Below are 13,779 nucleotides of genomic sequence, written 5' to 3' on the forward strand. Positions count from 1 at the left end.
AAAAGCTACAGCATTATGGCATTTCAGGGTTAGAAAAATGGTATTAGATTGGAAGAGGAAAATCAGGAAAGGTTTCTTATACTAATAAAAAGGGCTAGATTTTGCTGTTTAGGTAGCATTTTAACAGCTTGCTTTTAAAAAGCATAAAAAATTCAAGACAGTTGCATGGCATGGCCAAAAAACATTTTTTTTTTTAAATTTTAAAAATAAAATGTAAACCTATTGGGAATTACCTGGCAGTCCAGTGGTTAGGACTCAGCACTTTCACTGACAGGGCCTAGTTTTGATCCTTGGTAGGAGAAGGCAATGGCACCCCACTCCAGTACTCTTGCCTGGAAAATCCCATGGACGGAGAAGCCTGGTAGGCTGCAGTCCATGGGGTCGCTAAGAGTAGGACACGACTGAGCGATTTCACTTTCACTTTTCACTTTCATGTACTGGAGAAGGAAATGGCAACACACTCCAGTGTTCTTGCCTGGAGAATCCCAGGGACGGCAGAGCCTGGTGGGCTGCCGTCTATAGGGTTGCACAGGGTCGGACACGACTGAAGCGACTTAGCAGCAGCAGCAGGGGAACTAAGATTCTGCAAGCAGCATGGCATAGCCAAAACAACAACAACAAACAAACAAGAAACACAACAAATTCAAGACACAGATCTCAGTAAGTTTCATACAAAAAGTAATCTCCATACAAAGAGTAATCTCTCAACACTCTCAACAGTAGGTTTCAGTGACAGTCTTATATCAATGAAAATGTTCATATCCATGGCTACTTTATTTTTTTTTTAAGGCTTCATTGAATCTGTTACTATATTGCTTCTGTTTTCGTTTTATTTTTTCGGCCATGAGACATCTGGGATCTCAGCTCCCCGACCAGGGATCGAATCAGCATTCCCTACATTAATGGGAAGGCAAAGTATTTCCCACTGGGCCACCAAGGAATTCCCTCTATGTCTACTTTATGTATGCTTGGTTCAGTTTAGTTTCATTAAACAAAAGAATAGTGCAATTACTACTGTTCCCAAACCTGAGACAAAGTAAACAGAAGTATGCAGCAGAGAGGAGACATCTGTTTACTTACACTACAACTATATCCATCCCTTCTTCCATTATACTAACAGAAAACCACGCTCAGGAAAAATATAAATTAAGAATCTTGATCTAAAAGATCACATCGTTTTTGCCAATCATCTGCCATCACTGCTAGTCACCATCATTTTGCCAAAGACTAAAAAAACTTTTATTTCAATGTTGATTTTTATTTATTTGGCTGCAGTGGGTCTTAGTTGCTGCATGTAGAGATCTAGTTCCCTGACCAGGGATTGAACCTGGGTCTCCTGTATTGGGAACTCGGGAGTCTTAGCAACTGGACCACCAAGAGAAGTCCTGCCAAGACTTTTTTTTTTTAAACAACAGAGAATTTGTAGAAAATTAGATTGTAAGCAGCAATACTTGGATAGAACACTTTAAAATCTGTGCAATAAGCCTCAGAAAGAACATGCCTCTGCATATCATGACACCTATTACGCTGTCTTAACTAAGTAAGATCCTCAATACCAATGAATTGGTTTTTAAAGTAGACGTCTTCTGGAACCTTAATTTACAATAGGTATTTGAAAATAAATTTAATGCTATGTTTTTCACAACTCCCTATTTTCAACCCAATCTTTTTTTTAATTTGGGCTAGGGTGGTGATGGTACACAAGTCCTCTGGACACACTGTGCTTCTCCCCTTTGTTTTGGCAAAAATTACAATATCTGGTACTGAGAAACAAAACATTTCTGTGACTAATTCAGAGAATGGAAAATTAAAGAGAGGCAACAATCCTAACAATGTACTTAAGAAAGTACTTAAATAGTAGTTTTCAGGTAAAAATCAAAGTTCACCCATTTAAAACTCCCTAAAAGACAGATATTACAAAAATACTTCGTATTATTCACTGAGGGCAAGTGACACAGGACAGCATATAGCACATCAGAGAATAGCCACTAATGCAGCTGAATGTGGCTAAAACAAAATTGGCTTGGGGCAGGAGACAACAAAAGCATTAAGAATTTCTGGTTAAAGAGGACAGAGTGAATGCAAGCAGTTAGCTCTAAAACTTCCCAAAATATCTCTGAAACAAGAATAAAGAAAACTTTTAAAGAGCATAAATCCATAGGAAACCAAAAACACAATTTTAGAAGCTGGAAAGCAGAACAGGTGGTAATGACTCTTACAGCAGAGAAGGTTGAAACCTATATTATTAGCCTAGACGAAAAACAAAGACACCTGGTTTATAGCACATACCACATTCACATTTACAGCAAAAGACCTCTAAACTCTTTGGAGAAATGCTTGATTGTAGTGTTGAGGCAGCGCAAATAGAAGATGGGCTGAAGTATTATGTGGTGCCACAAATTAAAGACGTGCTCAAAAAGCAAGGATGAGCACAGATGCCAATCAGAAAGAGCTTCCCTGGCCAAGAATGCAACAGCTTGAGCAACAAAATTAGTAACAGTAATTTGGGGTAATAATACAAAGAATAAAATAAAATCTATAAGTCTACACTGATATAAATAAATAAGTAAATAAATGGGGGAGAAGGGACAGCTTCTGCTCACAAAAGAATTCCAATTAATAAATGTAGAAATGAGGGAAAGAGAAAATCTTAACAGTAGCAAGATCTATACGTGGATGCTAAAACTAGAGGGCCAAAGTTTAAGTAGAAACAGGATATCTGCATGGTCTCAAAGTAGTTAGTAATTATTAAAGAGGAAAATAGTAACTTTACAGTGGAGAAACCTAGCAGAATCACCTGAACCCAGTGATCAAAGGTTAATATTACCAGTAGAATACGTCAACATCATGTCACCTCCACCCCCCTCCAAATGAAGCACTGAGAAGGACGTATCACTTCTGTGATATCCTTCTCTTTAACAACCTCTGTCTGATCTTGAGAAAACATCAGACAAACCCAAATTGAGAGCCATTTTGCAAAAATGACTAGTACTGTTTAAAATGTCAAAGTCATGAAAAAGAAAAGTCTGAGAAAGTGTCACAAATAAAGGAAACTAAGGAGACATGACAACAAAATTTAATGAGATATTCTGATTATTCTGGTATTATACCTTGGACTAAAAAGAAACATTAGTGGAAAACTAGTTAAATCTAAATAAATTCTATAGTATACTTAATAGTATTGTACTATGGTTAGTTCCTTACTTTTAATAAGTGTTCTATGATTTATATAAAGAGATTATCATAAGGAAAAGCTTGGTGGTGGGTATACGGGAACTCCGTGTATTCCTTTTTCAAGACTTCTATTTAAAAAAAAAAAAAGAAAAACCTAAAAGGCTCAGGAACTAGCTGTTTGAGATACTCTGGGAGCAAGAGTGAGGTCCAGGCTAGAATAGGAGATCAAAGTCTGCTTAAGAAACAGTCAAAACTTCCAGATCCTCTCTTTCCTACTCTTTGACCCTTTCTTGGCAAGAGACTAAACAATCTCAGGAGAGTATAAAACAAGGTATCTCTGGACAAGAGGACGCCGGGTGCAACTGAACTGGAAGGCTGCCATACTGGAAAGTGGCTTTCCAGGTGGTGCTAGTGGTATAAAACCCGCTTGCCAATGCAGAAGACTTAAGAGACCTGGGTTCGATCCCTGAGTCGGGAAGATCCCCTGGAAGAGGGCATGACAATCCATTCCAGTATTCTTGCCTGGAGAATTCCATGGACAGAAGATCCTTGCGGGCTACAGTCTAGGGCCACAGAGTCAGACCCAACTCAGCAGGCATGCATACTGAAAACTGCAGAATTAAATGAAGTGTACTTGTGTACTTCATGATAAAACCCACATTCCCTTTTCGTACTCAACTCCAAAGCCTGTTCTCTTCAAGGAACAGACCAGAAATCTTTTCTGGGAAATCAATTCAGCACAAGAGAAAAACCTGTCACTGGGAGTCTAAGGAAATTATCCAGACATATCCAATGAACAGGGAAAACCATAATCACTCACTGGCAGAGCTTCCATTCAGCTTTGTAAGGGCCCTCTTCTAAATAAGCACTGACTTCCAAGGAATACCAGACATCTAAAAAAAAAAACATCTAATATAAAAGACAAAGCCCAAAGCCAACAAACAGAAAAAGGAAATTTGGAGAAAAGAGAATATTCAGAGAAGAAACATACCAATAACTTCCTAAGAGAGAAAAGGTATTATATCCATGAAACAAAAGAATATTATCATTTAAACTTTTTTAGGAAAAAAAAGTACTCGGAAATTATAAACATAATAGCAGAAATAAAACCTTAGTAGAAGAATTATAAGATAAAGTTGAGAAAAATCTCCCAGAAAGCAGAGGAAAAAGAAAGAAATGGAAAATAGATGTAAACACAGAAGAAAATTAGATAAGCCAGTCAGCAGGCCTAACACCTAAACAACAGGAATTCAAGAGAAACAGAGAAAACAAAGGGGAAGAAACCAAAGAAATTACTTAAGGAAATCTCCTAGAACTGATAAGACAAATTTCAGATTGAATAAGACTACCCTGAATCCAGCAGAAATGGAGAAAAACAGACCTTTACACATAATCCAGAAATTTCAGAACTCTAGGGGAAAAGATTCTTCAAGCTTCCAGAGAAAAAATAAAATTCAAAATCTTCTAGGCATCTGATGTCTCTACAGCAACACTGAAAAAAAGATAGTAATGGAGCAATGTTTTCAAAATTGAGAAAAAATATTTCTGACCGAGAATTCCCTGCCTACCAAACTATCTACAAAGAGAACAGAAACAACATTTTAAGGCATGTGAAGTCTCAAAAAATTACAGCTGAAAGCTATTGAAAGTGGTCCTCCAAAATGAGAACACAAAGAAAGATGAAGGCATCAGATTCAGAACCAGGAACTCCTAGACAGACCTGCGGGAAACTAAGATGATTATAAACGTAAATCTAAGACAACAGCTGCAGTTCAAGAAAATTCATCCAAAGAAACTGGTAGGTTTGAACATAATAACGAGAAGATTTATACACTTCAGAGTTTGGACTAACTCAGGGTTTCTCAACAGTAGCACTACTGACATTTTGGACCACATATTCTTTGCTGTAGGAGGCTGTCTAGTGCAGTTAGGATGATGCTTGGCAGCATAGCTTGCTTCTGCTCACTAGACATCAGAAGCACACTCCTGCCCTTGCTCACCTACCCAACATCGCCAATATCCTTAGTTGAGAAGCACCTGGTGAAATTAATGATAAGTACACAGAAAACTAAGCAAAAGCAAATTTTTAGAAAATATTAATTCATGGAAAACACAAAATGCTACACAGGAAGGGAAAATAATCACTATAAACTACAAAGCTCAACTATGTATATAGTCACATTGACATAAACTTTGAACTTTTACGTATCCGAACAACTTGCAATCTGACAATATTGGGATGACTGGGCAGAAATGAGAAGTGTGTCTCTGTGTTTGGGGATAGTAGTAAGCCCAAACTTCCATCGTGGGAAGTCAGTAGACAATTTCCTCAACTGAAAAATCACGAAGGAAAACGACAGGAACACGACTTTGAAATGTGGAGATAAATATCTGAAGAATGAGTTGAAAGTGGTTGCCTCTGGACAGCCTGAAATGGAAGGGGAAGGGAATCTGTACAGCAGAGCTATTCAACTCTTTTAAATATGTGCATGTATAACTTTGATAAAAATTAATTGTAAAAAACAAATCAATTGAGACTATATTATGAAGGACTTTCCTACTGCTTAAGGCCACAGTGACTCAGAAACAAACAGCTAAACAACTCTGAGGAAGTTACTTACTCTTTATGCATACTTTCTATCCATCTAAAAAATACACAGTGAAAGAGCTGCCTTAAAGAGCTTTATACGTATTAAATGAGAAACGAGTGTAAACTGTTTAGTAGTGTCTGGCACAAAGTGTTTATAAATTGTATCTAGTATTTGATTTGCAATCAGAGGGTAATAATTATCAATTTTAAAACAGGTAAGTCATAATCTTATGTGTTTTAGAAAGTAATGGCTATTGTGGAGAAGACAGTTACTAAAGAAAAGAGCCTAGAAGCACAGAGACCATTTAAAGGGCCTATACTGGAATGAGACAATAGAGAGAGGCAGAGCCAAAAAGAGAAAGGTAAGGATACAAGAGACATTTTGCAAGTGATGGTCCAACTATATATGCAAAAAGGAGTTGTTAAAAAAAATGTTCTAACTTAAGCAAACAGAAGATGATGACACTAACTGAATAAGAGAATACAAAAAATTATGCTGGGAGGAGAACCAAGAAGAGAGGAAAGAGAAATGAGGTTGATACTAAACATATTTAATCTACAGGTCCCAGAGTACAACCAACTACAGACATCCAGTATGCAGGTGGAAATCTGAAACTAGAAGAAAGATCAGGGCTTGAGATATTAAAAACATGTAAATTACAATCAAAGGTTGAAGCCATACAAATTAAAAGAATATTCATTTGACATGCTCCATAGTAGATACTGATGGAACTGATTTTAAAAAAAAAAAAAAGGACAATAGAGATGAAAAACAAGCTGTTTTAATGTTTTGGGGGCTCTCAATATCAATGGTCCTGATAGAGTTATGAGGTCATTGTGAAGTTCAAATGAGTTAATACACACAAAGCACATACAACAATATTTGACATTTAATAAATGCTCAATAAATTTTGGATTATTAGTATCATCATTAGTTCCAGACAGAAGTGGTGTTTATTGACTTCCCTGGTTAAGAACCCACCTGCCAATGCAGATGGGTTAATCCCTGGTCTGGGAAGACTTCACATGCTGTGGGGCAATTAAGCCTGTGCTTCACAATAAGAGAAGTAGCGATTATTAAAGAGAAGCAGAAAAAATTCACTGAGATGTGGAACCACATATTCTTTTCTTTCACTTTTCCATCCTTTCTACATTTATATTCTCCTTGGACACCACTTTTTGCAATGAAAGTATTATTTTAAAACCACTAGGTACATTGTAATATCCTTAATTATACCAGAAGATACTTGAGGAAAAAATAATTTTTTTCTACTTTTTCTAATTATTCCCTGTATGCCAGCATACAGCAATGTACAGTGAGTACTCAACAAATATTAATGTCACAAATTCCTTATAAAGAAACAGAATAAAAGCAACAAAGCAATAAATAAAAATTGTAATATTAAAAGCAAAAGATCTCAGAGTCAACATCAACATACAACAATTCAAAGACATATAGTAGAGTGAAAAGGTGAGGGGAAAAGCTTTATTGTTAACCACACAGAACAGACCACACTGTCTTTGCTCTCCTCTGGGTACAACAACTAGGAGAAATACTAAAAACACTCGATTATGTCTAAAGCAGAGCAAGCTGAGAAACACTTAAGAGAACTGAGGATGCTCAGACTTTAAAACAGAGCTTGGTCCTCCTACTCCCTTCCCCCATGTTCAACAACGGAAAAAAGCTATCCTTTGGAAAATGATTTAAAATTTCTCTGCTGTCCAGAGCCAACAATCGAAAGATGGCAGTTATAGAGATCTAGACTTCTCTCAGCTCAAAACCTTGAAACAGACCTCTTCGAAGACAGATATTACCCGAGATGTCATGAAGGTACTCAAGCTGAGGCTGGAAAACAGCTTGCCAAGGATGTTATGAAAAACATCCAAGCATGGGAAATTGGTTAGAAACTGGTTTCCTTGCAACCCTGTAACCAGATCAATGAACATTACTGAAGATGTGCTTCAGAAAGGACACTTAGTTGTTGTTCAGTCGTTCAGTTGTGTCCGACACTTTGGGACCCCATAGACTACAGCACACCAGGCTTCCCTATCCTTCACAATCTTCTGGAGTTTGCACAAACTCATGTTCACTTAATCAGTGATGCCATCCAACGATCTCATCCTCAGTCGTCCCTTTTTCCTCCTGCCCTTGATCATTCCCAGCATCAGGGTTTTTTTCCAATGAGCTGGCTCTTCTCATCAGGTGGCCTAAGTATTGGAGCTGCAGCATCAGTCCTTCCAATGGACATTCGGGATTGATTTCCTTTACGATTGACTGGCTTGATCTTCCTGCTGTACAAGGGATCTCAAGAGTCTTCTCCGGCATTACAATTCAAAAGCATTAATTCTTCAGTGCTCAGCCTTCTTTATGATCCAACTCTCACATCCATACATGACTACTGGAAAAATCGCTGCTTTGACTATATGGACCTTTGTCAGCAAACTGATGTCTCTGCTTTTTAATACATTGTCTAGGTCTGTCAAACCTAGACAAACCAGACCTACACAAACCTAGACAAACCTACACAAGGTGCTAACCTATATCTTCACAAACCTAGACAAACCTAAACCTATAGTACATATTAAAAAAAAAAAAAAGCGCAGGTGAGAGAGACACATAAAGATCTCTGCTGTCAAGACATCCATCATGAATACTAATAAAATACAGTTGAGACTATAATAGATGACCAGTGAGCCAGTGACTCTGCTCAGTTGTGTCTGATTCTTTGCGATCCCATGGACTGTAGCCTATCAGGCTCCTCCATCCATGGAATTTTCCAGGCAAGAGTACTAGAGTGGGTTGCCATTTCCTTCTCCAGGGGGTCTTCCCAATCCACGGATCAAACCCAGGTCTCCCGCATTGCAGGCAGACGCTTTACCATCTGAGCCACCAGGGAAGCCCATAATAGATAACACAAAGCACCATGTACTAATTGGCAAATGAATTCTGTTCATGTATAAGTCTTCTAAGAAGGAGAAATCCTTAAGGTTAAATGGTCAGAAAAGTTTTTTACGAATAAATGAGATATGAGATACTTAAGGAAAGATGTGTATGAATGTTTTGAATTGGTGGGCAGAAGCAGGAAAGAGGCAGCACAAACAGAAGTGAAAAGCAAGTTAAAGAAAAACCTGTTTGGCTACATTAAAAACTTGCTTTGAAGGAGAAGAGATAAGCTTTCTGAAAGGGCAGATTGTGGCCAGAATCAAACTGTATCAATACTAAGTCTTGACCGCCAAGCTAAGTAACTTCAAATGTACCCTGTATACAGCATCTGTATCAACTACTTTACTATAGCCATAGACAACAGGAAAAAATGGGCATGGCTGTGTTCCAATAAAACTTTATTTATGAATACTGAAATCTAAATTTCATATACTTCCATGTATCACAGATTAGTATTATTTTGATATTTTTCAACAATTTGACAATGTAAAAATCATTCTTAAATCATGGGCCAAACAAAACAGGCTACAGGCTGAATTTGGCCCAGGGACTGTAGTTTGCCAAGCCCTGCATGACACTTAGCTGCCTTCTTCAGCAGTCTAAGGTACAGTTTTGTCCTTGAGCTTCTAGGACCAGAATAATATATTATTCATTCAACAACTGCACACACATGAATGCATATACTTTATCAATATATCTAAATCTAGTAAGGGTCAGAGGTTCCCTAAAAAAATAAATAAATAAATAAAGCTCTCCATATACTTGGTAATAAGCCATTAGAACAGAACCAAGACATATTATTTACAATTCTGTAATTTATTTTCACATAATAAATACAGTTAGAGAGTTACAAACCATTCTTACAGAGCCTCTAGGTTACATGGAGGGATGTGTAAAATAAGAGTATAATCAAGAGGATGTAAGTTCTAGTCCTAGCTCTGTCATTTACTTACTCATTATGAGACCCTGAACAAGTCCTTTTCAATCCTCTGGCCCTAATTTCCTTATCTGTAAAAGTGAAGGGGCGTGATATAATACTAGGTGATCATATCACTATGTGCTCTCTCAGCTTTAACACTATATAATTCTACTTCTACCAGACAGAGGATGACAAAGATCAGACAAAAGTGATAATTAAAGACACAGAAAAAGAGAAAGACACTGACCAAATGAGTGACCAGACAGGACAAACAGGTACGAGAAAAAGGGCCCAAAATACAGTATTACTAAAATCAAGGATTTTTTTTTTTAGGTATCAAACGCAAAAGAAAACTCAAGGAAGAGAAGCAGGAAAGAAGAGGAGTATGGCCATCGAAAAAGAATGAACCACTTAACTAGTGAAAAAAGGACAGACCTGAGATTTGAGAATACTGTGCACACTTTCAGGAATCATGAAAGGAGTCAGGGAAAAAGACTGAAGATGAGTCTGGGGAACAGAAAATACAGGCACGTGATCCAGAAGGAGTAAGAAACAAAAAAGTCAGAACTTAGGATGAGTTTGAAGGCTCAGGTAGAGGAATTAGTCTTAAAGGAGAGGCATTCAAACTTAAAAAAAAAGATTTTATTAGGGTAAAGTTGTTTTACAATATTGTGTTAATTTCTGCTGTACAAGGAAGTAAATCAGCTGTATGTATACATATATCCCTCCCCTCTTGGATCTCCCTACCCACCCCAAATCCCTTCCCACCCATCAGTGAGGCATTTAACCTCTAAAATCCAAAAGGTAAAAGCAGCACTGCAGGTATGTTCCTGTGGAAGTATATCTGTATCATGTTTTCTATAAAGCAAATTATTAGGGAAATAAACCTAATATTGAGCTTTCATAAAGCAAAGTTCCACAAATATTTTCTAATGGTCAAAAAATTTAAAAAGGACTAACTTTGCTTTTCATGGAAATGAAAACCAGCACTGTGTAGCTCTAAAGGAGAATTCATTTTTAATATCTATCTCATAGTATCTATCACTTTCATCCTTGATTAAGAGTTTACTTTTGTAGAAAATTGCTTAGCCCCTACTTGGGAGCTCAATGAATACCAGTGTTACCTTTCTTAGTAGCCTTAGAAGTTCCCAAGGCAAGAATTCTGATTAATTCATCTGTTTATTATTTTCTGTGCAGATGGTGCTTGATGAATAAATACTGGCACGTAAGAATTGAGTTTTAAAAAACTGTCCTTGCAAAACAATCATCTGATAAAGTTGGGAAAATATTCCTATCACTTATACACAACTCCAATAGTACTTTTGCAGTGTCAGAGCTTGCTCAAGTAGCAACAAATAGCTACAAGCAATCAAAAAAGGCAAAAAAAAAAAAAAAAGAATTAAAAAATTTTAAGATCACCCACAACTATCAAGATCCGATACAGCTAACTGCAACCAACACTTGCATCTATTTGAGGTATACGAGAAATAAAAATCCAAAGCATTCGCCTGATGATCAGCCAGTTAAAAATACACATTTGGACACCCTGAAGATATTTATAAAGCCAACAGAGATACTATTAATATATTGAAATTCACTGGCCAGCGCTGGATTCTATCATTAATCTTCTCCTGCTATTCAAGAGAAGCCAAGAAGTCAAGCCTTCTCATATCACTTGCTTTTAAGAATGTAATAAGTCACCCAAACTGGCATACACAACCCAACTACAAAAAGTAGTTCAACTCTCCATATGGTAATGCTTCGCTACCTCTTACCTTTACTTGAAAGTCACATTTGCTACTTTTCAACGGTCTTCGGCAGGCCTCATTTAGGCAGGCCCATAGTACCACCAAGTAAGAAACAGGACTTCAAAAAAGTCGTAACAGTTAACTGCCCTCGCACAAAGCTCAAGTTGGGCGTAGATTTCACAAGCCCTGAGAGCTATGCCACTGTCAAAACCAGAAGCAGCACCGTCACCCTGTCGTGCACATCGGCCACTGCTGCAGAATTTTTTCTTTGAAATTACCTCTCCACCTTGGCTCAATATGTTAAATACTTAAGCTACCCTCTCCCCCTAGAGCAGGACCAGATTCCTTCCAGTCCACTCCGTTTATTGTCCAGCGCCACAAATCCAAGGGGAGAGGTCTCCGCTCCCTCGACCCCCGAGATCCAGCCCGGTTTCCCAGCTGCTCGCCGCACCCACCATGCACCACCCCCCAACCCCGCACCACACACCTCCTCCTTCCCCCACGGCCGGGCCAGCCCACGAGCTGGGCCCGCAGCCCGCCCCTCGCCCCCGGCCTGCGCTGCTCGCAGCGGCCGCAGGCCTCGGGCCTAGCCTCCTCCGCCGGCCCCTCACCTCCTTCGGGACCAGTTGGTTCTCCTCGCCGGGCACCATCGCTCAGACTCCCGGCCGCTCCTCTCCGCCCTGCCGGAGGAGGGGGAGGGTGGCGGCGCCTCTCTAGCTCAGGAGAAAAACGGCGGCGGAAGTCATCCTCTCCACCGCCGGCGCTCGGGCTATCGCGGAGGCCTCAACCTGGGCCTCAGACACCAACGCGCAGACACCGACCCAAGGCTCCGCCGCCGCCGCCGCCGTCGCCTTCGTCGTCGGCCCCTCCCCCCGCCGGCCGCAATCAATGGAAAAATGGCGGCGGCCGCTCTCGCGAGAATTCGGACTGTCGGGCTTCGATCCCGGCGCCTGGCGCCGAAGATACCCAGACAGCTGTCGTTCGCAGCTAATTACCTCGGCTCTCACGCGGCTTCGAGATGTATAAAATTGGTTGAGCGGCCAGGGAAACGCTTTTCGGAGAGGGATTCCAGACTGTCCATCTCGGGGCTCCCTCTGCTGGCAGGGAAAGGACCAGGCCTCAGGTTCTCCATGCCTTTCAGGGCTCTTCCGACTCTCCGCCCACCGGGGAGAGACTCGACCCTAAAGCCTCACCTCTGGCCCTGCTACCAACGCTGCTCGCCCTCCCTGTTAGAGGAGCTCCTGAACTCTTCCCCTCTTCACAGACCTCCGGCCTCTGCCTGGAGGAGAAAGCATCACGGACTGCCTCCCGGCCCCCGCCCTCAGACACGGTCCCAGCCAGAAAGGACTGCGTTTTCTTTCCCCCTTTCCCCACCCTCCGGAGGGCCCGGCTCGAGGGACCTCAAGTTTGGTCTCCTGCTTGGGGAGGGGACAAGTCCATAGCTCGCGAAAGAGGTGTCACTTTCCCTCCAGCCCCCCTCCATCAGAGCGGCACTCTGCTGGGCCAGTTCGGGGAACTTCCTCCTCGGACAGGTTCAAGTCTGGGACTGAGATAGCTTCCGAGAGTGGGGCTGCAGTTTGGACCTAGGATCCTCTTTTAAAAATGTTTTTAAAGTACGTTAATCTCCTCTGGCAGTAAGCATTTGTACTGTTTTATAGGCAGCAAATTTTGCGATGGTTATTTTTCTAAATCCTGCTCATTCCTCAAACTTCGCTTATGAAAACCTGGTGGGATGTCCTTCTTGAAGACTTCCGTGGTACAGCGATGTTTTCGCACTCTGAGATAATAATAATTATGATACGTTCCTAACACCCACAGTATCAACTACCTGTCTGAACTGTGTGTGCTCTCCAAAGGTTTTTTTTTTTTGATTGCGCTTCTGTATTACAGAAAGTCTCTATACTTACATAAGTTTAGACACGTCCTGTTGTATATGAGGTAAAGCCTTTTAAAAGTGTAAAAAGGATAAAGATGAAACACATTTAAAGTAGCTAAGAGTTATTTTCTATATTAATTATCTTTTAAAAATCCGTGTTATTTTCACTAAAAATATTTAGTGAAAGCAATATGATTGACTTAAGTCTCAGTGATTTTAAAAATCTGTAATACTTAATGAAACAATTATTAAAATATGTGATTCAACGTTCAGGTTATTTCTGTACTTCAATTTAACGGCTGTCATAAGCTGAAAAAGATAACTCACAAAGATATGTAAATCCTAATGGAAGAAATACATCTTTGGCTGCTCTTAATAATGCAAGTATCCCTTTTTGTCACTTCCATCCACCAACCATGAAGTTTTTGTTTGAAACTCAGCTAGTAACTTGCTGTCTTCCCTGATATCAGTCAGAAGATGTTGCATTTTTATATATTTTCAGAACTCTTTGGAATGCATTGCTTGGAA

General features: G+C 39.7%; 1 protein-coding gene across 3 annotated transcripts in view; it reads right to left on the minus strand.

Moving 5' to 3' along the window:
• Positions 1-12,182, minus strand: part of USP47 (ubiquitin specific peptidase 47) — a 102,871-nt gene extending 90,689 nt beyond the window's left edge. For all 3 annotated transcript variants that reach the window (XM_052652251.1, XM_052652250.1, XM_052652248.1), the window contains exon 1: positions 11,987-12,182. In XM_052652251.1, the coding sequence (XP_052508211.1) occupies positions 11,987-12,025 (39 nt within the window). In that variant the 5' untranslated portion in view covers positions 12,026-12,182. The remainder of the gene's footprint in view (positions 1-11,986) is intronic.
• Between the last annotated feature and the right edge of the window lie 1,597 nt (positions 12,183-13,779).

Source organism: Budorcas taxicolor, chromosome 15 (assembly GCF_023091745.1).
Source record: "Budorcas taxicolor isolate Tak-1 chromosome 15, Takin1.1, whole genome shotgun sequence".
In the NCBI taxonomy this organism is placed as follows: Eukaryota; Metazoa; Chordata; class Mammalia; order Artiodactyla; family Bovidae; genus Budorcas; species Budorcas taxicolor.